Source organism: Pelodiscus sinensis, chromosome 27 (genome assembly GCF_052426305.1).
Source record: "Pelodiscus sinensis isolate ZL-2025 chromosome 27, ASM5242630v1, whole genome shotgun sequence".
NCBI classification, from domain to species: domain Eukaryota; kingdom Metazoa; phylum Chordata; order Testudines; family Trionychidae; genus Pelodiscus; species Pelodiscus sinensis.
The window spans coordinates 13,564,692-13,590,284 of record NC_143078.1 but is presented as its reverse complement, the minus strand read 5'-3'; the positions used below and the strand labels follow the sequence as shown (position 1 = coordinate 13,590,284).

Below are 25,593 nucleotides of genomic sequence, written 5' to 3'. Positions count from 1 at the left end.
GAGCAGCCTTCAACTTCCTGAAGGGAGGTTCCAAAGAGGATGGAGAGAGGCTGTTCTCAGTAGTGACAGATGGCAGAACAAGGAGCAATGGTCTCAAGTTGCAGTGGGGGAGGTCTAGATTGGCTATTAGGAAAAACTATTTCACTAGGAGAATGGTGAAGAACTGGGATGGGTTCCCTAGGGAGGGGGTGGAATTTCCATCCCTAAAGATGTTTAAGTCTCAGCTTGACAAATCCCCAGCTGAGTTGATTGAGTTGGGGTGGGTCTTGCCTTGGGCAGGGGGCTGGACTTGATGACCTCCTGAGGTCTCTTCCAGCCCCAGATTCTTTGATTCTATGAGGCAAAAATACCGGACTGTCCGGGACAATACTGGACACCTGGCAACCTTAGGTACAGAGTCATGGGCCAGCTCCACCCCTGGAAGGGGTGGGGCTGGGGCAGAAGGGGCGGGGCTGGGAATAGCCTCCCCCTACAGTTGTCTGGCCAGAGGCTTTGAATTAAAAACACTGGACGAGAGTGACACTGTACATCAGCAACACGGTGCTGGAGGCAGCCTACAGGCACACGGGTGACATCAGGCGTACTCAGCACATGTCTACTATGGGTGTGATGAAGTGGGGGATTTGTTGGGTTTTCCAACAGTTTGCCTGCAGAGAAAAGGGCTCGTGTCTCCTGGCCCCGCTGCTACTGTGTTGTATGGCAGCTGCGCATGTTGCTGTGGTAATTTTAAGAGCTCTCCGCTCCAGCCCCTGCCAAGGCAGCACTGTGACTGGGAGCCAGGAGCCATTTAAATAGCTGGAAATGTGTGGCACGGGAAGCAGATTATAAACAGAAGGCAGCCAGATGCAGCCCGTGGGCCAGATCAAAGTGTTAGGCAGGTTGGATTCAGTCCTGGCCCGGATATAGAAGGAACAGTAAGAAAGACCTACTGAAACACCAGGACACTTGCAACCAAGTTGAGAGTCATTAAAACCTGGTTCAGATGAGTAAGAAAATGAAGAAACACCAGGTAAAAGTCTACCACTCGGGGCTTTAATGAGAAATACATTCATCTTTGGCACTGATAGCGGTTTCTAGTGCCGTTTCCTCAAACAGGACAAAGTCCAACCCCCTTGTGTATCCATCCTTGTGTTCCTCTCACACCCACAGGAGTTCCACACGCCCGCGTTGATCAATCTCTAGTCTTGGTGTGGTCTGAATCCTGCGAGGCATCCTCTTTTGTGATGCAGCATGGGGAGTGAGCCCCTACCTTGGCCAGCCCAGCCACTACAATGACATACCGCTGCGCCTCTTGGAGTCCTTCCGGACAATCGGACTGAAGGCCTGAATCTCATTGTAAGTGTGCCCTTGAAAATAAACAACACGATAATGCATATCATTAGCGTATTGAAAATAATACTGTCGCGTTTCTCTAGGGTGCTAAAGAGAGTGTGATCAGAGTGTGATCTAGTCCACCTCAGCTGGGACTAGATTTCAGATGCAGGGACACACAACACGAGGCTGTGAAGAGGAGAAAGGAGCGAATCCAGCTGAGTGATGGGAAGATGAGGGAAGATGGTCTCTTCAGTGCGTGCTTAGAGACCAGGGAAGAGGGCAGGGGGGACACTGTACATCAGCAACATGGTGCAGGAGGCAGCCTACAGGCACGAGGGTGACATCAGCCACTCAGCACATGTGTACAGGTGTGATGAAGAGGGGGATTTGTTGGGTTTTCCAAGAGTTTGCCTGCAGAGCAGGTGGAACTCAGAGTCCTTGGGCGTTACTGGTCTAGCAAGGTGAGGGGAGAAGGGAGTTTGTTGCTACCGAGGGCCAGCACAGAACTTGGGACCCCAGCCTGTGGCCTGGAGAATGGAGACCTGGAGACTCAGCTCGGATGGCACAGCCGGTTCTGGCCAGTGGGAGGACCAGGGGCTTCAGGAGAGGACCCCAGTGACCTGATCAATTGGTTCCATCCAGGTGGAACAAAGGACGGAGGAGAGGAGAGGTGGAGAATAGAGGGGTCCCGGTGACCCTGTTTTCCTGGACAGAAGACAAAGGGGAGGAGCTGCTGGGAAAGGATATGGAAGCTGGGAAGGAAGGAGAGAGCTGGCAGGGCCCACCTAGCTGCAAGAGAGACTCAGATGTGCTGGGCTAGAGAACAGGGCTGCATTGTTCCCGCTGGGAGTGCAGGCCCTGGGGGTCAAAAGCGCGGGGACTCCCTGAGGGGCCCATAGTGAGAGACAGGGGTGCTGGCGATTCAGAGAGGTGTGGTCCCAGGACGTGAGGAAGCTTAAATCCCAAGAGTGTGAGGCCCCCCGAGAAGGGCTGTTGCACTGAAGGGGGTTCCTTCCAGGGACCGTATGGACATGACCTGTGAGTCTGGGACAATAGACAGTTGGAGGGGCTGGGAAGTTCCACCCAAACACTGACAGACTGAGGGCAACCCATAGAAATTCAACATCTTACGTCTCCACTCATCTATGGAAAGCTTCTCATGATCCAAGGAATCGTCATAGGACTGCTGGGCCTCAGTTTCTTCCTCAATGTCTCGGAATTGGTCGAAGTATGGGTGGGCCAGAGCGTCTGTGGCTGTGAGACGCTTTTCCACGTCCAGCTGCAGCATCTTGTCGAGCAAGTCCACAGCTGCGGACAAAGGAACACTCTGCGAGGTGAGTGAAACAATGATATTTAGGCTGTCCTGCACAAAGCCCTGCGGTTCAAGCTCTTAACCCCCAAGAATAGATTGGATTTCTACCAGGGAGGCATGCCCAACCGTCAAATCAAAAGGCCAACATCACCTAGTTCCTACCTCAAACTTCACTTTTGTTTCAAAGAATGGAAAGAGAAAGGGATACACAGGGGCGGATGAGAGTTTTGCGGGGCCCAGGGCAGCACAATTTCGCGGGGCCCCCCTTTGGAGAAAAACTAGAAAAAAGGCGTCCCCCCTGTGCCCACTCCTCCAGTAGCCCCACTCTGATCATGTGAGCTACCCCTCCTCATCCCCTCTCCTAACACCTCACTCGCCTCTCTCCTCTGGTGCTGGTCCCTCCTCTGTAGGTGTCTGCCCTTCTGCTTCACCCCAGAATCCCCCGGCACCAGCACCTTCCCTTCGCCCTGCACCCTCCTGATACCTCCCCTTCTCTCACTGCCCCTGCGCCCTTTGCCTTCTTTTTCCCTGATGATCACCCCCTCACCACCCTCTGCCCCCATTCGCCTCATGCCCCTGTGCCCTCACACATGCCTTGCTACATCCCCACCTTCTTCATGCCTACTCCTTCTTTCAAGCCTTCTCCCAGCACCTCCCCCTCCCCACTTTAGCCCCCAATGCCCTTACCCTCTCCTCTCCCAGCATCACCCTGTCCCCCTCCTACTGACACCTCCCCTCCTGCCCTTTTCCTCATTGTCTCCACTTGGCCCCCTGGCATTTGCCTCTCCTCCACGCTGTCCCTTGGTGCCTTCCCCTTTCTTCTCCTGACTTGTCCCCCTCCCCTCAGCACAAGCCCCTTCCTCTGCCATCCACCTTCTGCCTTCCAGTTTGCAGCCCAGGCTCCAGACCATGTGCCGAACCAAGTGGTGCAATGCTGGGCCGCGCGGTTTTAAAGTCCCGGGCCGTGACATCATGCCACTCCCGGGTGTCTCCCCTCTCAGCTGTTGTGCGCCCTTTCAGCATGCTGCACGTGCGCTCCCTCGGCCCCACCTGGCCCGTACTGGCCGGCGCTGGGGAATTTCAAGTGCAGGGCTGCGGTGCCCTGTCACAATCCCCCTCCTCCTCCAGCAGCCACCAGCCAGCATTTCGGCGGACGGCCCATTGGGGAAATTCCCGGTATCCCGCCAGGCCAGTCAGCCCTTGGCGCTGGCGCGGGGCCTATTGAAGTGCGGGGCCCGGGGCAGCTGCCCTGCTCACCCTGCCCTATATCGCCGCTGGGGATACAAAAACAAAGAGTGGAAATATTTCACCGTTTCATGGGGGTTTTTCTGTCATTTGAACCTTCCCCTGCAGTGTCACGAGCACAAACATAACAATGTCTTGTTAGTCTTGAAGGTGCTACTAGACCAGGGCTACTCAACACACGGGCCACATGCAGCCCGTTTGTTTGCAGCCCACAGTGCAGTTTGGGTTTACACAGAGCTCAACAAGTGGCCAAAACAAAAAAGTCAGTATAACGGTCTTCGGTTGATGTGTGTTTTCGTAGTTAAATTCCTGGACTGTCATTGCTCATTAAAAGTGCTGTCATATGGACGGAAATCGGGTAAATGTTGCATTTTATTAATATCTGCAGAACTGACTTAAACAGGGCCTGTGTGTTGTGTAGTCTCGCCTTAATCTTTGTATTCGTGCTCGTCAGCATGAAAGAAGCTATTTGCATATATTTGCATGTGTATGGAACCACACTTAAACTGCGGCCCTCAGCATGTGCTGTGAATATCATTGTGGCCCCTGGGGCTTCCCAAAGTTGAATAGTCCTGTCCTAGACTATTCGTTGTTTAAGTTTCTCCTGTTACAGACTAACTTGGCTCCCCCTTCTGAAGCTTTATAACAATGTTGTACGAATTATTGAAAATTAGGGAGGGAAAACGTAAAACGGGCCCAAAAGTGCTCCCTATGAGAAGAGAATCAGAAGAGAATCAGATTCAGCTGATTAGCAGACCACCCCAGATAGGTTTTGTTTCTACTGGTGGTGCACATACACACATGGCTCGGTGCACATAAAATTATTCTGCACTTGGATGGGAAAGACCAGTGGGAACACTGCCCATCAAACTTCAACTGTTGAAGCCAACTGTGCTTGAAGGACATAAATAGTGAGAAGCGACTTCAAATTTAACATTCTTTCAGTTCTGATCTAAGTCGTGGGGCTCTCTGCAGTATTTACAAAGCCACCCATCTAATCTATAGCAGACTCTGTAAACAGGAAGGCAGGAAATGCTGAAGTCAGGCTGATTTTCTTCTTGGCTTTACTGCCTTAATGCTTCCGATTTTGGAAGATCTCTGCTTACCCTCACTTGTGGCCTAGGAGGGGAAATGGTTCATTGTAGGCGGCTTGTTTTTACCATGAGCGAGTCAACAAATTTGAGTTACCAACTTAGTATCAAACTGTGCAGACCCTTGATATGTTATTGGGAAGTGGTTCATGTGTGTTCCCCGGTAAAAAGTGGCCTAAACAGAGAATGCAACTCTGTGCTCCTTGTCAGAGATCACACTGCCTTGGGTCTGGAAAAACAACAAAGGAAGCAGGGGGTTGGTTGGGTTAAACACAACTAATGTGGATACTACCTGCTTTGCTCTACTTGCTCCTGGAAGCCCGTTGTGGACACCATACAGCCAACTGGCCAAACGGGGCCCAGAGAGCTCTGTGGTGCCTCCACTCCATACGTGGGGGAGGGCAGCCGGCTCTCCGGCTTCCATTATGCTGCGTTCTCTCTATAGACAAGAAGCCATGCTGCTTGGCTTACCAGGGAGCACCCCGTGCTGTGAGAGAGCATTAACTGGAGGGGCTGGTGGCATCTGCTCCATGTGAAACAAATTAGATGTGGCCCTCAAGCTCCTAACAAAAAGCAACTGTAGCCTTCAGCATGGGCGTCTGGTGAAAGCCCCGCTGGGGAAGGCAAGATCCAGCTCTGCCCCTTCCACCTTTGCCCCTGCACCTGGAGCCAAGCCCCGCCCACCCTCAGCCCGATCCTTCCTGGCCATGTGGAGAGCTGGGGCTATGGTCATGCCCCCAGCCTGGCCCTCCCCAGCAGCCAACCACGCTGCCCCACCGCAGTTCTCAGCCTTCCCTGGCAGCAGCTCCAGCCTCAGGCAGTCGGGCGTGTAGGCGGTTTTGGGAAGGCTGTGCCTCCCCTCGCCTACATTGCCGCCAGCCCATGGCCTTCAGCTCAGTAACCCTACTGACCTCTGGATTCTGGGAAATCAAAGCTCATGATCCCATCGACATGTTTTGTGAGTCTATAAAGTGCTACCAGACCTTCGCTTGCTGTTTTTTTCTGTAACAGACTAACTCAGCTACCCCTGAAGCTCCTGGACTTGCATAGGCCTGTCTCCTTCCCCAGGCGCGTCTCTGTCCTGTCCTCACAAGTGTGTAAGACCAGACGTTTCCTTTGCTAAACCGGCTAATAGAATTGGAGTCCTTTGACTGCAGGAAAAAGTGAGTTTGGAAGAGGCTTGACAGAAATCTCCGGACCGACTATTTTACCAGTTAATTGGGATCCCACGGCAGGGAGCTGCTCCGGCCGGGCCGAGCCCACCATGTCACACCATGGACGGGGGCCTGTTCCAGCCTGGGTGGGCCCATCGTATCACACTATGGACAGAGACTGTGGCTATTCAAGTTGAGCCAGCAGGGCTGCAGGCAGATGAGCTGGACTGAACCAATCCTGCCACATGGCGCGGGAAGGCAGCTCTAACTGGACCAGGCAGAGACGGCGGCACTGCGCAGCAGGCGGGGGATGCTCCAGCCAGGCCACCGGTTAACTGGGAACCGCAGAAAGCATGCCAGTATGGGCAAGGCTAAGGCTTACTGGGTAACCAGTTAACCCTTTACATCCCTAAAACAGACGCGAAGTGGCGTGAGAGGAACACTGAAGAGGACTCACCCAGAGGGTTGGCTTTGGGGAAAAGCACAGATAAATCCATTTTGGGAATCTTGGGAAGGGACTGGATATACTTCTTAGCCTGGAAGAGACACAACAATGTACAAGACACAGACTTGCTGCAGGCAGGCAAAGGGGACCCCAGAAAAGTCCATTGGGTCTTCGTCTAGATGGCAGGGTAGCCGTAAATGATGGAAAATGCCACATTTCTACGGCCGCTTTCCTGGGAGGGACTGGGTTACAGGACAGCCCCCAACCCCCAGCAAGGTGCAAACATCTTGCAGACGGCCCCCCTGGGTTGCAGAGAGGTGGAATGGTCTGTCCAGGGTCACAGAGAGATCCGCTGGCTGCATCTGACCTAGATCTGAGGAGTCCTGACTCCTGTCTCCGGTATTCATCATCCCCCTACTTGGACTCATTGGTAAATGGACTTTCTTTCGAAGCCAGATACTTTGGAGGTACCCCTGTCAGGGACAGATGCCAAGGGCGCTGCCTTGCTGGGATGGTTTAGGGTACTAAAAGCCAAGCACATGCACATGGCAAAGACAATATAAAAATAACCAATTTTCATGTGATTTCCACTGCAAGGCATTCGGAAGTCCAGCCCTCGGCTGAATGTTTTCCTTACCGCTTTGTCCTCCAGTTTCTGCACAAACTCCTCTCCTGGGAGTCCGGTTATTTTCAAGATCTGGGTCAGCTGATCTAGATCTGGCAGGCTGAGTTAAAGGTTATTTAGGGCCAAAGCTTGGATCGAGCCAGCAACCAGGGTCAACTCATCCATTAGGCACAGTCGGCACAGTGCCTAGGGCCCACGATACTTTTAGGGGCCCATGCAAATGTTTTAATGTCTTTTAAAATCAGACGGGAAAAAAATGAACTTTTAGGGTCGAAGACAATGTTTTCATTTTTTTCTCACATCAGAAAAAAACGAAACTTTTAGGGCCCAGGAAAATCTATTACATTTTGCCTCAAACAGAAAAAAAAAAATGTTGAAGTATTTAAAGTTATATCAAAAATAATGTTTAATATTGATATTATTCGGGTGGGAGGGGCCCACGAAGCAAAAGTGCCTAGGGCCCACGGAAGTCATAATGCGGCCCTGACAGCAGCCCAAATATGTTGGCAGTGGCCTAGGAAGGCCTTTGGGGATTAAGGAGAATGAATCTTTACCCCCAAGTGGCTCCAGGACTCCTAATGCAATAGCTGTGGCTTCCCGAGGAAGGCTGTGTGGGATGGATCTGTGCAGCTGTAGATCCACAAGGGCTGCAAGCAGCCCTCACATTGCTGAGTTCTGCAGTGGGCCTGGGGCACTGTGTGTTAACCTCAGTTCCTCTCCTCAGCACACAATGCTCTCTGGTCAGGGAGCAAGTGGGCGCTGGGGCTGAATTTACCTCAGTGGGCCACTTTAACACCCTCCTTCCCTAGCATCCCTCCCCTCACATACCTGCATAAATGCCCAGTCACAAATACCCAGAGCATCCATTTTAGGCACAGTTAGAGAGTTCTCTCTCTCTCTCTCTCTCACTCACTCATTCACTCACTCACACACACTCACACTCACACTCACTCACTCACTCACTCACTCACTCACTCACTCACTCACTCACTCACTCACTCACTCACTCACTCACTCACTCACTCACACACACACACACACACACACACACACACACACACACACACACACACACACACACACACACACACACACACACACACACACACACCCCGAAGAGCCTACACCAGTTTGAAAGGATACAGTCCTTTCCTTTAAACAAGGTTTTCCCAGTCAGCATTTCTGCCATGATGCAGCCAACAGACCAGATGTCCACTGTGTGAGAAGAAACCAAGAGGAGCATGAGAAAGGAACAGGGCAGCGCAACAGCTTCAGTGGGCCTGGACAAGGTGGGGGGCCGGCTCCGTGCCCCTGGAAGGGGTGGGTCCTCAGTTCGAAGGGGTAGAGATGGGGCAGCCAGGCTTCAGTGCTGCCCCATGGTGCTAGAGCCTCCCCCCAGTTCTCAGCACCACGAGGAGTGGCGCTCTAGAGGAGATTTAAAAAGCCCGGGGCTCCGGCTGCTAGGCACTAGTAGCAACTGTGGCACCCAGCCCCCTTTGTATTGCTAGGCCCGAGGGCAGCTGCCCCCGTCTGTGGGCCTGCAAAGGAGCAAGGCTGGGAACGGGAGCAAACACACAGTTCTGGGGCATGCATGGTGGGCGGAGCCTGGGCTGGGGGATGCAGGCCCCGCCCCCTCCACTGAGGCCCCACCCCTATTGAGTGGAGGAGGCGGGGCAGCGTGCAGAGCGTGCTTGCGGCGAGGGAAAGAGCACATGTGCCCCAGTCTCCCCGGAGCACCAGGGAGGAAAAAGGCTGCGCAGCCCAACCTCCCCCAGCCCCTGGAGCACGGGGAGTGCAGGTAGCATGTGTCCACAGCTTCCCTGGCCTGGAGCGCAGGGAGGGCGGGCACCAGAGGGCAGCAACATACTGCCCCAGACCACCTAGAGCAGGCACTCTGGGGGCGGAGTGTGGGCGGGGCCATGCCTGGCGGTTTGGGAAAGCAAACCCGGATGCTCACGTTCTGGGGCCCTGTCGTGCTTTGGAAGCCCACAGTAACATTTGCTGAGTCCTTTAGTCATTGGCTTGGCTTTCCTCCCACTTTTAAACCCTCCCCCTCTCGCTACCAGGTGTAGTTCCTGGGTTACTACATGCTTGGGGTTCCTCTCTCCCCATGGTGATAGACTTGGGTGGAGCTATCTCCTGATGCTTGATCAGCATAACTGCTGCGGGAGAGGAGTGCTTTTATTCTTCCTCAACTTCACAGCCAACGGAGGAAGGCTGTGTGTGATCCTAGAATCCTGGGGCTGGAAGAGACCTCAGGAGGTCATCAAGTCCAGCCCCCTGCCCAAAGCAGGACCAATCCCAACTAAATCAACCCAACCAGGGATTTGTCAAGCTGAGACTTAAACATCTCCAGGGATGGAGATTCCACCCTCTCCCTAGGGAACCCATCCCAGTGCTTCCCCACCCTCCTAGTGGTCCATACTAACCTTCCTGAGGGCATCGCAGTGGTGGTCCCAAGAGAGCCGGAGGAAGCAATTTAACTCACCAGTTTGGTTGTAATGCATCCAGTTCAGAATGACTTCTGGGGCTCTGTACCAGCGCGTCACAACATAGCCAGTCATCTCAGCGTCCGTTTGTCTCGCCAAGCCAAAGTCCAGGATCTATAGATCAACAGGGCAGGGAGATGGTGAGGGAAGGAAAAGAGAGATCCTGAAAGTAGAAGAGAATCTGTTCCCCTCAGGAAACCATCAGCTACAGCTTTACCGCTACAGCAGAGCCATCCCAACCGCTTTGTCTTGGGCTATGTCTAGACTGCAAGCCTCTTTCGAAAAAGAGCGTCTAGACTGAAAGCAGTACTTTCGAAAAAGCAAGCCGCTTTTTCGAAAGAAAGCAGCGAGTGAGTCTGGATGCTCTCTTTCTAAAAAGCCCTATTGGCATTCAAGAACGCCTTTTTTCGAAAGCGCACTTTCGAAAAAAGGCGTTCTTCCTCGGGAAATGAGGTTTACCACCGTCGAAAGAAAAGCCGCGTTCTTTTGATTTCATTTCGAAAGAACGCAGCTGCAGTCTAGACGCAGGTGAAGTTTTTTCGAAAAAAGGCTACTTTTTTCGAAAAAACCCCTGAGTCTGGGCACAGCCTTGGTGTCCCTGGCCTCTGTTTGTCAGAGACTGGAGAAGGATGGCAGGAGACAAATCACTTGATCATTATCTTCGGTCCACCCTCTCTGGGGCACCTGGTGCTGGCCACTGTGGGCAGACAGGCTACTGGGCTAGATGGACCTTTGGTCTGACCCAGTATGGCCGTTCTTATGTCTTAACTGCACTGTGAATTACAGCCAGGCTGGATAGCCCATGTGGCCTGAAGACCCACAGGAGGAATCAGGAGTATGTGTGATGTGTAGGGTCACCCCCTTCTCTGAAACTCATGGTCTTATTTTTCACAGGACCTTTCCGTGCCATAGAAGCCATATACCTAAGCCATATATAGCTGGCTCCAAGGCCAGCTAGTGCCCACCTCTCCCACGAAAAACTAACAATGTTCCATTTGATCCCACCTTCAGCCGAGACAGGGCCAAAGTACTTTAAATACTTCCCAGGAAACAGGCCCTTCCTTCCCCCAGGGCTCTAAGAAGCCTTTTCTACCCTGAAAATGGCTTTGTCTGTAATACGGCTTCAACTCTAGCTGAGGCACGCCCAGGCAAGCTGTCGCTGCTCACAGTTATCAGCCTTGCAGGATCTCCCCAATGTAGATGTGACCCTAGGCTTTTGCATGTTTGCAGGGTGTTGAATTTGTTCTGCACCAGCACCAGGATATTCACTCCCGCCTCGGGCCCTGGTTCAGCAAGGTACTGATGCAGGACCTGCCTTCAAGCACATGATGCTACAGACAGGTGCTGAAATACCTTGCTGAACTGGGACCTCAAGAGGCAATAGCAACCTTGCTATCCGGATTCAGGCACTCAGAGCAGTTCACCAGTGGCTCAACCCGCTGCCCAGCTCACAAGCCGTGAAGTGGCACCTTCATCCCTACCTTTAGTTCGCAGTCTTCATTCACAGCCAGATTGCCTGGCTTCAGGTCCTGCGGCAGACGAAAGCAGATCAATCAGGACACAAGCAAATTACAATTCCACCCTGGAAATCTCCATCAAATTTCAGCGTGGCCTGTGCTGGGTTGGAACATTGCACCCTGAATCCACAGCAGCGAAGACAACGAGCCTGTTACATTTCAGACCAGTACTCGGATTATTTCCTTTTCCAAAGCATCTTCCATTCGGGAAGCATCCCCAGATGCTTCACAGTCTGTTGCAAAGTATCACGTTGCCCACCGAGCAAATCCAGCCCCACACAGGTAGGAAGGGAGCGAGGCAGCGAAAGAGAAGTGGGCTTAAGTTAGGGAGAGCTAAAGGCCAAAGCCTTTAGTGAGTGATGGTCAAGGATACGGGAGATGCAGGGAACTTTCTCGCTGAGCTGTTTCTCTTGGACTACAAGCAAATTAACAGTGCACATGAACTTACCCGGTGAATGATTCCAGCAGAATGAATGTACTGCAATGAAAAGGGAAGCCACAGTGTGAGCACCCACAAGCCAATTTTTCACTTCCCCAGAGGAGAAACATGTTAGCAACTGAGCCTGTCTGAGACCAAAGCAGCCTGGATTCTTCCTCTGTAAAATCCTTGCTCCCAACTCAATGACTTGACAGCTTATGTCACAAATAGGAAGAAATTTGCAGCTAAAAACTCAAGGGAACCCCCCTTCATACTTTACATTCCTTACAAGAGCTGGAATTAGAACACTCCTGAATTGGCATAGCTGATATGGCGTGAAAGTTACTTAAACCAGAAGCCTCAAACTTATCTAGGGAGCAGGTAAGAGCTCGTTGTAAGAAGAAACGTAATCACGAAGTTGCAGGAGTTGTGGTTATTCTGCCTGACAAGTCATATAGGAAGGAAACAGGCCGGTGGCTAAAGCACATGATTAGGAGCTGTAATAAAGGTTCTTGCCAAACCTCTCCCTAGGTTCGCAATGTGATTTTGGGCAAGTCTTTGAACCTCTTTTGTTCATCGGTTTTCCCTATCTGAGTTTCATAGTGATCTGGGGAAAGAGTTGTTGTGGCGCTTAAGTCCCTAATGCTTGTAAAGCATTGTGAGAATTGTAGCGGGAGGACAGTCTGGTGTGAAGTATTATTGACCATTAGTTGTACAGTTCAGTGTTCGACATGTTAGAAGGAGTTGCCTTATACCATTCCCCTGCATCCCTGTCAGTTTAAAAACTGACATTCTTGGCTCGTGGGAACTGAGAAAATTGCATTCCATGTGTTTTCTCTCAAAGCAGATGGAATCAGGAGATGGAACCAACAGACATGTCACTTCCTAAAAGCCTCATGCCACCCTTAATAATCATGCTATGGTGAGCTGAGCACAGCGAGCGAAGTGCTCCCCTAGCAAGAAATTGCATCACCTAGAACGGATTGAATTGGTTAAGTCGCCTGCTGACCAATATAAAAAACCAAAGCCACCTCGGACACCTCTCGGATACGTACTTTCCAAGAAAACAGGTCAGGGATTTTTTCAGTTAGTCGTTTTTGATTTGTTCAGAAAATCCACAAATTGTCAACACAAAAATGGCTCTGGGGGAGCAAATCAGCTTTCAATTAAACTTCTATCAGCAAACGTTTCTCAGGATAGGAAACTGGAGAGATTGATCCTTGAATAGCCAACCACTCAATGGTGAGAGCTATTAGCTAGGTCGGGTGGAGTTCCCTCTCTGGTTTTCCATGAAATAAACTTCGAAAAAAATCTCAGTTTCATCCCACTGCAGAACTGGAAAACGCTTCATCTCAGCATGTCAAGGGACATGATGACCACTTCCTGCCCACCTCTACTTCGGATTGATACATGGTAGATCCAATTAGTTCAGCAGGAAAAATGAATTTTGAATGAATAAGCATAAGACGTGAATTGTGTTATAAGGACGATGATCCCTCAGGTTAATCTGTCCCTGATTTAAGGATTCACTCAGATAATATTGAGCAAAATCTACTCTTAAGGGAGACCTGGTGAGTCAGTGTGTAAATCGGTCAGAAGCCTGTGGCTAGTCCAGGTTCACCTACCTTTAACCCTTTCAGCATTTGGTAGACGAGGTACTGGATCTTTTCATCACTGAACTCATGCCCCATGATCTTTTGTAAATCTGTCCGCATGTATGGCATCACCAGGTAGCTAAAAGGCAGTAAGACAAGTCCCTGAGTCTAGGAGAGAAACATAAGGAGCCACGCTAGCCTTGTCTCGCTCTGAAGAACAGCAGAGTTTAAGTATGTCACTGGATTAGTAGGACAACCAGCGAGGAAATTCAAGTTGCTACCTGCTCTGGAAAGTGCCATTTCTACTCCCTCCACCTTGGAAAAAAATCTGCCCTACTCCTGGGACCCATCGCAAGATACCAGAGATGAGAGAGAGAGCACGCTGCTCACAGCTGGACAGTCTTAGACCATCACCAACGTGCAAACGAGAGGTCTGAAATATTTCATGGATTTTTAAATGCGACACTGCTGTCTCAGGTCCCAGACTTATCCCCTCACAGCCTCTACCCTGGCCAGTCTAGCTGTTCCCTCTAAGCGGAAGATAATGCCCAGCTCCTGCCCCTAAAATCGACATAAAAGGCAAAAAAAAAAAAAAGATTTTTGAAAGTTTCATTTTTAGTAGTCTAGGACCGGACAATTTGCTATTGGTCCTCTGCCCCCTTAATACACCAAGATTACATTTAAAACACTGCACAAGCAGCCCTAGGTGGCAGGAACAATAGGCCAGGGCAGGCTAAGCCTTCCCTGAAGCAGCTTCCATTGCCTGACCCCGGGCCATGGTGTTCCTGCCGCATCCCCTCCCTGCTCTGCCCCTGCCGCCTGCTACAGCTGTGCTGCCTGGTGAGTTTTCCTCCTCCCCTCCACTCCTCTCCGGAGAGACCCACCGCTCACTGCATTCCTCCTCTCCCACACCTCATACTCTCAGTGCAGGGGCGAGGAGGGACGTGGCAGGCTGTGGGTAAGGAGGCAAGTGGTGGGGTCTCATGGCAGGCGAGGGGTGAACAGCGGTGGGGATGCTGTGGTGGAGCTACAAGTGGAAGAGACAGGACGAGGAGCTTGCTAGCTCCTAGGCAAGCTTCACCTGCCGCCTAGGCTAACAGGCATCGCTCGGTCTTAGGAGTATCTAAGGTGCCCATCACCATTCATCTGGGTGCCAGCACCTGGTGTGCTATTGACAGGATATAAATCAATACGTCTGATACATGCGCCTAGAACATGATGTGTGAGAGCCACTTGCCTCTATGTCTTTTGGGGATTTTAGCAACCAGGGATTTTAGTGATCTGTGCTTCTTGCCTCCTAATATACATTTATTTGGGGATCTCTGGCTTTAGAATCATAGAATCATAGAATAATAGGACTGGAAGGGACCTCAAGAGGTCATCGAGTCCAGCCCCCCACCCTCAAGGCAGGACCAAGCTCCGTCTACACCATCCCTTTAGATTGGCCCCTTTCCAAATCAACTCATGGGATTGCTTCTCAACAGGTCAAACTTCCGTCTTCAAGCTCTAAATCTGCAAACGTCCCAGGCAATCGCTGAGCCAATAGGGAATGCTAAACACTTGGTAAAACTCCACGAAACTTACAAGTCCTGGAATGCGGAGAAGGAGGTGGCCGAGGTGAAGACATCTAGCAAGCCAATGACCTGCAGGGGAAGCGGGGAAAGGTCAGACCGGAAGAGCAGTATTCTAACAGCTTGCAACTCCAGAGTCATGTGACCCTGTTGGATACCTTGCGAGGGTTTTAGAGCCTTGTCGTGGGGCTTTAAGGCTAGCTCCCCTCTTACAAACTGGACATTTGTCTGTGCTGCAAGTCCAACACCACGCTTGGAGCAGTGGCAGAGGCAGCATTAAAGACCCCCTCCCCCGAACAAACATGGAAACTGAATTGCCCTTTAATTCCCAGAGGGAGTGTGGTACCCCTACATCAGAATGGCCATTTCCAATGCAGCAGCTTCAGGAGAAACATCATGGCTTTGTCCCTGCATCACCACCACCTGACCTTACTCTGCAGCCCTCTTTCCACACGTCCGCGTACTCACATTCTCATGTTGCATGTGCTTCAGCAGCATCAGCTCCCTGTACGATCTCTTGGCAAAGATCTCTGACTGGAATGGTCGGCACAGCTTCTTGATGGCCACTTTCTCCCCTGTCTTCTTATCTATGGCCGAACTGCGACAAACAAACACAACCAATTCTGAGTTAGGAAAGGCCTTTTCAATCGTCGTCCAACAAGTGGCCTGACAAGGGAAGGATGGATGCAGGGGTCCAGAGCGGATCAAGGAAAAGGGGTCCTTTCCCCTGGATCTTTTTACACGCTGTGTGGAATGCAGTTGTAGATGCCAGCATTGTACTGCGATGTTCTCACGTCCTCTCTGGTGTGAGCAAGCTACTACCAATATTTTTACCAGCTCTAGCTGCTCTGAAGGAGATTAGATGACATGGAGGTCCATATGACCTATGAGGAGAAATTGAGGGAGTTGGGTCTGTTTAGTCTGCAGAAGCGAAGAGTGAGGGGGGATTTGAGAGCAGCCTTCAACTTCTGGAAGGGAGGTTCCAAAGAGGCTGGACAAAGGCTGTTCTCGGTGGTGACAGATGGCAGAGCAAGGAGCAATGGTCTCAAGTTACAGTGCGGGAGGTCCAGGTTGGATATGAGGAAAAACTATTTCCCTAGGAGAGTGGTGAAGCACTGGGATGGGTTACCTAGGGAGGTGATGGAGTCTCCATCCCTAGAGGTGTTTAAGTCTCGGCTTGACAAAGCCCTGTTCTGGTTGATTTAGCTGGAATTGGTCCTGCCTAGAGCAGGGGGCTGGACTTGATGATCTTCTGAGGTCTCTTCCAGCTCTATGATTCTAAGCCCACAAACTGGGTGGGCAATTGCACCAGGGCCCGGTGTTTCAAAGGGACCCAGAGCTCCTGGACGCTGCTTCTATGATGCTGGAACCCCAGGGCCTTCTGAATTCGCACCAGAATCGCCCTACCAGGTGCTCCATGAGGCTCTGAGTGCTGGAGGGGCATTGAGGGCTGGCTGCCCCGGCTCCACCTGAGGCCCAGCCCCTTCCAGGGATGCAGAGCCAGGCTCCCACACCTTGCCCGTGGGCCCATGCTGGTCCCACTGTGGAGGTTGCAATGCTCATGCTGTGGCACAGCCCCGTTGCTCCAGCCAATGAAGATGTGTTAGTGCTAAAGAAATGCCCTGTAATGTGAAGACAAAGGCTTGGCAGTCAGGGCTAACCCATCTCCTGCACCCGCACACAGGGCCCTTCCACTGGGTCTTGGAGATCCACTTCTTCCTTTCCTTCTGAGCTAACTGGCTTTTGGGAACCCTGCTGGCTGCTCTGAACCTCTCCTCCTGTACCCTTGCCCTCGTCTTGCCTGCTCAGGATTTCTGACATTTGGGGACGGTGTTTGTGGGAGAGGAGATCTACAGATAACAAATGATGTTTTCCTCCCTCTCCGTGAATGGTCCAGGATGCTCTTATTGCCTGGGAGAGAGTCATCCCTGGGGGGCATGGATCAGCACTCCCCAGCAGGACTCCGACCGGGCCAGGGAGGCTAATGAACCAGCCAGTGTACCAAATTCAGTGAAGAATCCTAGTCACATGCCACCTGAGGCACGTTGCACATATGCAGAGAAGAAGGGTCAGCACTGTGGAGCTATATAGGGGAAGGGCAAGAATCCACGAACATCCCCTTTTGGAAAGGATATGTTGCTTGAGTTGATTTCCCAGGATGCTGGATCTTGGGAGCGACAAGTATTTCTCAAGAAAGCCAGCACACAGCCTGTAGGTCAGACACAGAGCACACCAGGCCTAGCTGAGACAAGGTCAAGCTGGGTGTGTTTTCTAGTGCTTAGACTACAGGATGCGGGAATCCGAAGTGCTGTGTTCCTAGCTCTGCACTGACTCACAGCTTGACCTTCTTTATGAGCCATTTCATCTCTGTCTTAGTTCTGTGACCTGTATTCAAAATGCATTTTTTAAAATCAGGAAATGCCTATTCATCAACATCGATGTTTTTCTGGGTTGTGAACATTTTTGACATTTTGACTGTTCATCCTGATTCCAGAAGGGAACATTTTTTGCAATCTGTAATTTTCAGAGGATAGAAACATTTCCTACCCAGCTCTATTAATGCCTGTCTACTTCCAAGGACTGAGCACTCAAGTAAGTTAATTAACCACTGGAACAACTTATTTGGGGATGTGGCAGATTGTGTCTCATTTAATGTCTCAAAATGGAAATCAAGACTTGGATGGCTCTCTAACATATACACTTAAGCTCAAACAGAATGGATGGGCTTGATGCAGAAATTACTCGATGGAATTCTCTAGCCTGTGTTATGCAGGTGGTCAGACTAGATGGTCAATACAGAATCATAGAATATTACAACTGGAAGGGTCATCAAGTCCAGTCCCCTGCCCTCATGGCAAGACCAAGCACCAGCTGTTTGTCTAAACTGTTCTCCAGTGATGGAGATTCTACAATCTCCCTATAGGCAATTTATTCCAGTGCTTAACCACCCTGACTATTGGGAAGTTGTTTCTAATGTCCAACCTAAACCTCCCTTGCTGCAATTTAAGCCCATTGCTTTTTGTCCTATCCTCAGAAACCAAGGAGAACAATTTTCTCCCCTCCTCATTGTAACACCCTTTTAGATACTTGAAAACCACTATCATGTCTCCTCTCAGTCTTCTCTTTTCCAAACTAAACAAGCCCAATTCTTCCAGTCTTTCCTCATAGCTCGTGTTCTCTAGACCTTTCATCATTCTTGTTGCTCTTCTCTGGACCTTCTCCAATTTCTCCACATCTTTCCTGAAATGTGGAGCCCAGAACTGGATGCACTACTCCAACCGAGGCCTAATATAGTCTCCCAGGACCTTACACATCCATGAATTAATTTGATAATGTTTGTAAACTGTACTGCACATGAAAGTATTTTGTGCTGCACATTAATGGTGTATACAGTTTAAGACAGTGAATTTTATTGAACACTTGAAAGTGCTTTTCACTGTCAGAAATGTATCAATATTAGTAAATGATGTTTGCAATAAACCGACAAAGGTGATATTATCCCTGTTCGGTTAGTATGAAACTGATGCAACAAGGGCAGCCGAGGGACCCAGTGTCTGAAGCAGGATTAGCACTTTGGAGCCCTTGGCTGTTAGCCCCTCACTTTCAAAAGTAGCACAAGAGAGCCCCCCCCCATTCATGTTGGCTACTTATTTCTCCATATGAAACAATTCGGTAACCCCTCTTCTCTCAATGTTTCGTAGCCCAGTTGCAAAGAAGGCAGGCCCTCAATTTAACCAGCCACAGGAGGGAAAGAAAAGCCACGCAGGCTGCCAGACACTACAACGATGGAAGCATTTGAAGAGGAACCTCCATAATGAATTGCATCAGACCTCCCTGAGCCAGTCAGCCCTGGTCAGTTGTGAAAGGCTGCCTGTGTTCTACGGCTGACAGCTTCCAGCTGCTGCTTCTTGAAGGGCGAGAAGGCAGCAGGACTTTCCCGCCCAAGCCTCCTTGCTAGGCTGTGCACTTCCTGCCGTTTTGCAATTCACTCTCTCAATTAGTTAAACTGGAGAGCTGTAAATCACCTTGTATTTCCTGCTGTGATGGCTGGTGGTACAGCCTGACCAAACCCACATGAATTTCAGTGTTATCACATTGCACACTCCAGCCTATCCCCCTCCTGTTTGAAACCAGATGGTCCCTTTCCTTGTCTTATCGCCTTTGGAAGTAAAGAGTGGCTCCCCACCACTCATTCACAGACACAAAGGAGCTCCAGCTCCTACTCTGTCCCAGGTGACCAGTAGTGACTCTAGAATTTCCAAGGGTGATTGCAAATGAACTGCTTATAAACTACAATAGTCTGCCAGCAATGCCCCTCTGCCATGTACATTGGACAAGGTGGACTGTCTCTATGCAACAGAATAAATGGACACAAATCAGACATTAAGAATGGTAACATACACAAAACAGCGGGAGAACATTTAACTTCCCTGGACACAGTATTAAACTTGAAAGTTGCCATCTTCAAGCAAAAAAGCTTCAAAACCAGGCTGCAATGTGAAATCGCTGAGCTGGAATTCATGTGCAAATTTGACACAATCAGAGTGGGTCTGAATAGGGACTGGGAATAGCTCTCTCACTACAGTAAGTAACTTTCCACTTTAGATATTCTCCTCACCTTCTTATCCACATCCACTCTGAGTGAATTAGCTCTGATGTAACATTCCCATCTCTTAAAAAACAACGAATAGTCTAGTAGCACCTTAAAGACTAACAAAACATGTAGATGTGATCATGAGCTTCCGTGGGTACAGAGCACTTCTTCAGATGTGTATCTCATCTCTGTATCTGCTTCTTTTTTCCCTCACTCCATGCATCTGATGAAATGAATTGCAACTCACAAAACCTTGTGCCATAATAAAACTATTAGTCCTTAAGGTGACACAAGGCTCCTTGTTTTTATGATAACTAATGGTTCAGACAAGAGATTTTCCAAGATGTTGGCTGACTTGCTAAGTTAGTCAGTAACATTTTCATTCAGTCTGTCTCGGACCTCCTATGGATGCATCAATATCAGAATTACTCAGTTCCGAATCATTATCAATCATTGCTGTTCATTGAGACTTTTCAGGAAAGGAAGAGTGAAAAAAGCATGCCCCAGCAGCCATGGTACAAGCAGAATAACAAATATGCTTGTCAATGCATGGATTCTGTGAAAGAGCATTGGGTTCCACTGATTTACGTTAACTGGCACTGAAATGTGCTCAAACTTTCTTGCCACTTTCAGCTCCTTTGCCGGCACTAAATAGAGACAATGGGCCAGATTTGTAAGTGTATTTAAGTAGCCAAAGATGCAGATCAGTGTTCTGCAAATCCCATTAGGCACCTGTCTGCATCTCTGTCTGCCCAAGTACCTTAGTGATCTTGGCTCTAGTTCTCTACCATCAGATAAACACTCTACAACAGGCATGGCAAACTCAGAGCCTACTAAAGGCCACACAAATGAAAACAGATAGCTTTCAGGGCCTCCAATGTACTTCTATCGGAAAGTCGTAATTATTTATTATTATAGATTATACTTTAGGTATAATATTTTGTCAGGTCTTGTTTGAATATAATACAATAATTTGATGTGTAAAATTGTTATTTGCTCATATAATATTTTTTATATTTTTTAAATATAAATTTAAGGTACTTTTATCTTTTTTTATATGATACATAACTTGTTTTGTTGAAATAAAAACAAGTATAGACCAAAACAATAAAGGAGAGACTACATACTTCAGAATAATTGCTTCAGCCTGGCAAACAATAGTCTTTTAATTTTCTTTCAAGAAACACACTGTAAACAAGATACATGCTGATTCTTTTTTTGGCCTGGAATTTAAATATGACATCTGTGTTAGCTGTATTATTCTGCATCCATACCCTCCTCCACCGCCTGCTATAAGTGTCTATGTATCCCCAGAAGGATTACCAAAACGAATCGAGTGGCTTGCAAAGCTGGCCGTTATGCTATCCTTAGGATTTCTTAAACTTTGCACTTTCAAGATACATGTAATATTCTTACACAAATAATCCATGCAAGACTAACAAGTTAATTGCCCTTTGGCTGACAGATGTACAAGTGTACTTAGGCAGTAAAGCTGTAAAGCTTCCTGTTGATTCCAAGCATCCATACATGGAAGAAACAGCAAACAATGGCTACAATAATGCTCTGCCTACAGTGTCAAATGGTGTTTTCTGCTTGGCAACAAGCTTGAAGCGTTTGTCCTATACCCCCTCATTTTGACGCAATTCTCAAATGCTGTTATACCTCACTGGTAGGTACAAGTCAATCAGTTGTGGTCCCTGTTCCCTCTACCCCTTTCCATTCATATGCAGAATACATTTTTATACGCACAGAGGCAAGTGCCATGTGCACCCCCAGTAGAAACAAAACCAAGCTGTGGGCGCTCTGCCGATCAGCAGGGCGCCACTGGAATCTGTCCTGAGTGGCTGCACAGGCGCCCAGCTGTGGTGCTCTGGAGCCCAGTCTGATCGCTGTGCCTTGCCCAAGAATGCTAATTCTAATCTGTAAAGTAGGAAGGAGAATAATCGCACTGCCCTGTGTTCATTATTTGTGAATAAAACAGCATCAGTAGCTGGCTAACTGTCAGTAAATATCTGCTTGCAGTGCTGTGGTCATCTTCGTCCCAGGATATCAGACACACAAGGTGGGCGAGGCCAACTTCTTGCTGGACCAACTTCTGATGGTGAAGGAGATGAGCTTTGGCGTTACATAGAGCTCTTCTTTGGGTCAGTAAATATATGGAACTACTCACAGCGTGTCATCCTAAATAACAGAGCCATTTATTTGCTGCCTTTTACTCCCAGACGGGTTGCTCTTTTTGCTGGTTTACTGATGAATGCAATTTAACGTCACTGGATTCACTAGTCACCACATATAGGGATCTACCCAGTAAACAAACAGCGCTACTAGGAGCTCACTGCAAATAAGCACCTAGCCTCCTGCGTGTTGCACTAGCTCAATCGCAGCCCCAAGCCATAAGGTCATAGATATCCACCCCTACCGTTTCAGCTCAGTGTCTCTGCTGTGTTGCATCCAAGCCCACATGGAATTTTGTAAGTTTTTCTCTGAGGCTGCATTATGTCAGTACCTTCAGCAAAGGGTCAATTGTTCCTTGCAACTGTTGTCAGAGGTTTCATCTGCAAACCACAGTTAAGAAATGCCCCAACAATTCAAAGTTTTCTAGTGTCACTTCTTACCCAATACACTCCAGTAGATTAATAGCTGTGCTTGTGTACGTTGCAATTTTTGAACCAGATTTGAGAGGTTCTCTTATCAGCAGTGTCAACTGCTAGACAGGAAATCTCATTCAAGGTTTGATGATGCTGAGCTGGGCTAGTCTCTGACAGGACTATCATTGTCTGAAATGATGTGCCGCAGCACCACAGGGAGGAAGTGGCCACGTGGTTTGGTATGGTTTTGCTCTGCTAATCTGACTGTAAATATGGGAATTAATGATTAATGCCCATCATAAAGTTCTTTCTGAGCTGGGTGTGTGAGACGTTGATTTGCTGTGCTCTAAGACTATACCTTGCACTTCACTGAACTGTTAAAAGTTTGCATCAGGATCCCTGACTTTTGAGTCATAATCATCCAAAAAAAAACACTGCCCCAAAATGCTTGCAGAAGACTCCTTTCTGCACATCTGAGTAAAACGCCCAGAAAGATGTTCTTGCTGAAGGGACTCTCATTGTAAGACAACATATTTGATGGAGTAAGACACAAGACTGCTACAATCTGTGTGTGCAGGAGAACACCTGTCCCTAGTCAATGTGTTCAAGAACTCAACTCTCTTGAGAACACTACCCACTTGAATGCTGGCTCATCATTTGTCCATTTTAATCCAGTTCTGATGCAGTTGTAGATGGCAAGTGAGTAGCAAATAACGTGGTCAAGGAAGATGTAGGAAGCGTTGAAAAGATGCATCATTCCTGAAGATGGGATAACTCAGGAGAGCAATGTATGTCTTGGAAGGGACAGTTTTGATATGACAAGTGCAATGAGACAAGCACTATGGTATGGACATTCTACATGCCCTACCTTATCTACCTGCTTGCTTGCTATTGAGAGGTGACATTTGTCTGCAGTGAAGTGAACTGAAGAAAAAACTCAATCAACCAGCAGGAACAAATCAAGTCTTCTACTTCCCATTGAAAAAATGTTGGCAATGGTTTCTCTTTAAAAATTGAAAACCTTGGTTACAAACTAGAGTGCTTTCCTTTGAAAAAGGAAATAAATTGGTAGAACCAGCCATATCATGAATTGAAAAACATGCTAGGGAAACAAACAAAATTTCCCTCGGAAAAATGTAACTGTTTATGTCAATTCAAACAGATATCAGCTGGTCCCAAAACTGTCTCTTGTTTTCAAGGGAAAGGGAAAGCAATTCTTTAGAAAGGGGAGTGTGCTCGCAATATAAAGTAGTAAGAACATGGCAATATGATCAAAACTAACCATAAAGATATGTGAAATCTGCTATAGAAATGATTAAACAAATATTTTAACAAAGGAATTCGTTTTTCAGGGCCAATTGGGGACGCTTTGGTAACTTGCTATATTTGCTTCCATAACAGCACATAGAGTTTTAAAGAGACCCAGATATATGGACTATTGTAGAAAGAACCATGCCAGTGGTTCCCAGCAGAGGACAGCAAATCCTAATTCCACAAGCTTCCACTTGTACTTCACCCAGGAATCAGCACCAAAACCAGCAAGCATGCGTCATCCATGGAGTTCTGGCATAATTTAGGGCAAACAAGCTGCTGTGTTTTAATTGGAGAGTTTCCACATCAGCTGAGCTAGAGATTGGTTTCCTTTAAAAGGAGCAGTAAAGGGTTTATTCTGTGTTTTCCTTATTGCTTTAGGATGTATAAAGAAGGTCTGGAAGGATCATTTCTTTCTCTAGTCTTTTGCTCATCCCCTTTTAATTTTTTTTTAACCTTTATAATGTCAAGAATAAAAAATCTGGGTTTCTCTGTTTTCGCTGGAGATGCCTATTTAGGAGCATGCACATAGTACATGAAGGAGCAAATGTGTCGAATCATTAACAAAAAAATGAATATTTTGGAGAAACTGTTGGCTATTGAAGTTAAATAGATATGACCCAAAATACAATTTCAAACCCTAAGAGTGACTGTCTCTTGCTGCCATAATTCTACTCCATCTCCAGGGACCAGATGTCTTTTAAAGTCAACAAAATCTACTCCATCTCCAGGGACCCGATGTCTTTTAAAGTCAACAAAATCTACTCCATCTCCAGGGACCTGATGTCTTTTAAAGTCAACAAAATCTCTATGTATAATGTGAAGAACAAGTAGAGAAAACATGTCTTTCGGACTTTACGCACCAAAAAGCAGCCTACCAAGGCGCAAGTCCTATGGTCCCAGGGCTATGAATGGGATATGTTACATGATCTTTTTAATGACAATCAGGCAGGATATTTCCTGTGGAATACCGAGTGCAGTGAATAAGTCTCTCTTTTGCCTTCGAGTATTTGTGCAAGGGATAGATTCTGATCTCGTAAGGACATAAACTGGAAGTAACTCCTTAAAGTTACACACATGCAACTGAGCAGAATCTGACCCTATTCATTCATTTTATACTGGTTGCCTTTGCTCAGATGTTGGGACTCAACGACTATGGATTATTTTTCCATTTGTCCAGTCCCTTCTTTGGCTCAGATTTCATCATTAAAATGGCAGTAGGTTCCAGTCTGTCCTATTTAAACCAGGATATTAGTAGAGGACTAGCAGCAGAATCTGTCTTTTTTCAGGGGAAGAAGCAGGCTGTACAAGGCCCAGGAATCTTTGGCGGAGGAGTAACAATCTCACTCACTCCTATGAAAAAAGATTATTTTTCTGCTAAGCTCGGCTTAGTTCTTCCCGCTGAGATAGACGATCGTTCATCATTAACCGAGAGGAAACCCATGGACTGAACAAATAAAACCAGACAGAACAGGTGAGCCTCTAGTCCCTTGTCACCTGGAGGGCAATCCATACAGAAGCAACCTCTTCCCAAAATGTAGTACATTTAGGTTTAGGGAGGCCCAGCTTTTCAGGCAGTTAACACCCACTTTCAGCACAAGCAGATGTTTTGCTGTGACTTTAGTTATGGCAGGATGAAAACAAACCCTCCTCCAACATGCAAATTTCATAATGGAGGACAGCTAAGAGGCACCTCCCCTGTTTTCTTCCCATAAGCCATGCTTCAAATACCACCTATTCCTCCCTGCTAGGACCCTTGACAGAAGGAAGGCCAAAACCCACTCACCAGACAGAGCCATACGCCCCGGATCCCACTGGATTGAGGGAAGTATATCTTCTGGGCAGCTCCCAGACGGTTTTGTTTACGTCTTGCCTGTAAAAACCTTTGCGCCAGGTTAAGCTCATTTTCTCTTGGCTCTGGATTGACTCCTCCAGAGCACAAGGGTAGGACGAGACTTAAGGGGAAAGTGCTGAAAAGACTCCCCTTTTTCCTTTCTTCAGCCACGGAAGTAAGTCCTGGACAGTTTCTCTCTCTCTCTTCATTAGCTGTGTACACGAAGGAACATGTCCTTCCTCCCTCTTCCTCCCTCCACCCCCACATCAGTTTAAGAATGAGGCATCAGATTTCAGTCTTGACACACCCCTACCTCACACAGGTACCTATGAGACAGCTCTACCGGAAGCAGGGAACACAGTCCTCTGTTGTCCAAGGAGCTAACTAGTAAGAGACTCACCTGGAAAAACGCAGTCCTGGAAATTGCTGCTAAAACTAGGGAATACCATGTCTCTGGCTTCCTACAAAGAGAGATTACTGGAGCCACTCT

At 48.4% G+C, this 25,593-nt stretch overlaps 1 protein-coding gene across 2 annotated transcripts; it reads right to left on the bottom strand.

Annotated features, from left to right (window-relative positions):
- Positions 1–1,010: 1,010 nt before the first annotated feature.
- MAPK13 (mitogen-activated protein kinase 13) lies at positions 1,011–25,368 on the bottom strand. 2 transcript variants are annotated; one of them, XM_006115677.5, is made up of 12 exons: positions 25,056–25,368; positions 15,245–15,374; positions 14,790–14,848; positions 13,236–13,344; positions 11,641–11,670; positions 11,157–11,204; positions 9,675–9,789; positions 8,330–8,401; positions 7,199–7,278; positions 6,574–6,652; positions 2,446–2,622; positions 1,011–1,346 (listed from the first exon to the last, which is right to left on the bottom strand). In XM_006115677.5, exons 1-12 carry the CDS (start codon positions 25,172–25,174, stop codon positions 1,267–1,269), a joined length of 1,098 nt encoding a protein of 365 aa, XP_006115739.3. In that variant the 5' UTR covers positions 25,175–25,368; the 3' UTR covers positions 1,011–1,266. The 2 variants fall into 2 exon arrangements, with proteins under 2 accessions (XP_006115739.3, XP_006115740.3); XM_006115678.5 differs by lacking the exon at positions 11,641–11,670.
- Between the last annotated feature and the right edge of the window lie 225 nt (positions 25,369–25,593).

What these genes read in the sequence shown, in the direction of transcription:
- MAPK13 (XM_006115677.5), bottom strand. Translation starts at nt 25,174, where the DNA reads ATGAGCTTAACCTGGCGCAAAGGTTTTTACAGGCAAGACGTAAACAAA. An exon ending in GGGGCGTATGGCTCTGTCTG is followed by an intron (nt 15,375 to 25,055) that starts GTGAGTGGGTTT and finishes TGTTTGTCGCAG; the next exon opens with TTCGGCCATAGATAAGAAGA. An exon ending in ATGAAGACTGCGAACTAAAG is followed by an intron (nt 9,790 to 11,156) that starts GTAGGGATGAAG and finishes GTTGATCTATAG; the next exon opens with ATCCTGGACTTTGGCTTGGC.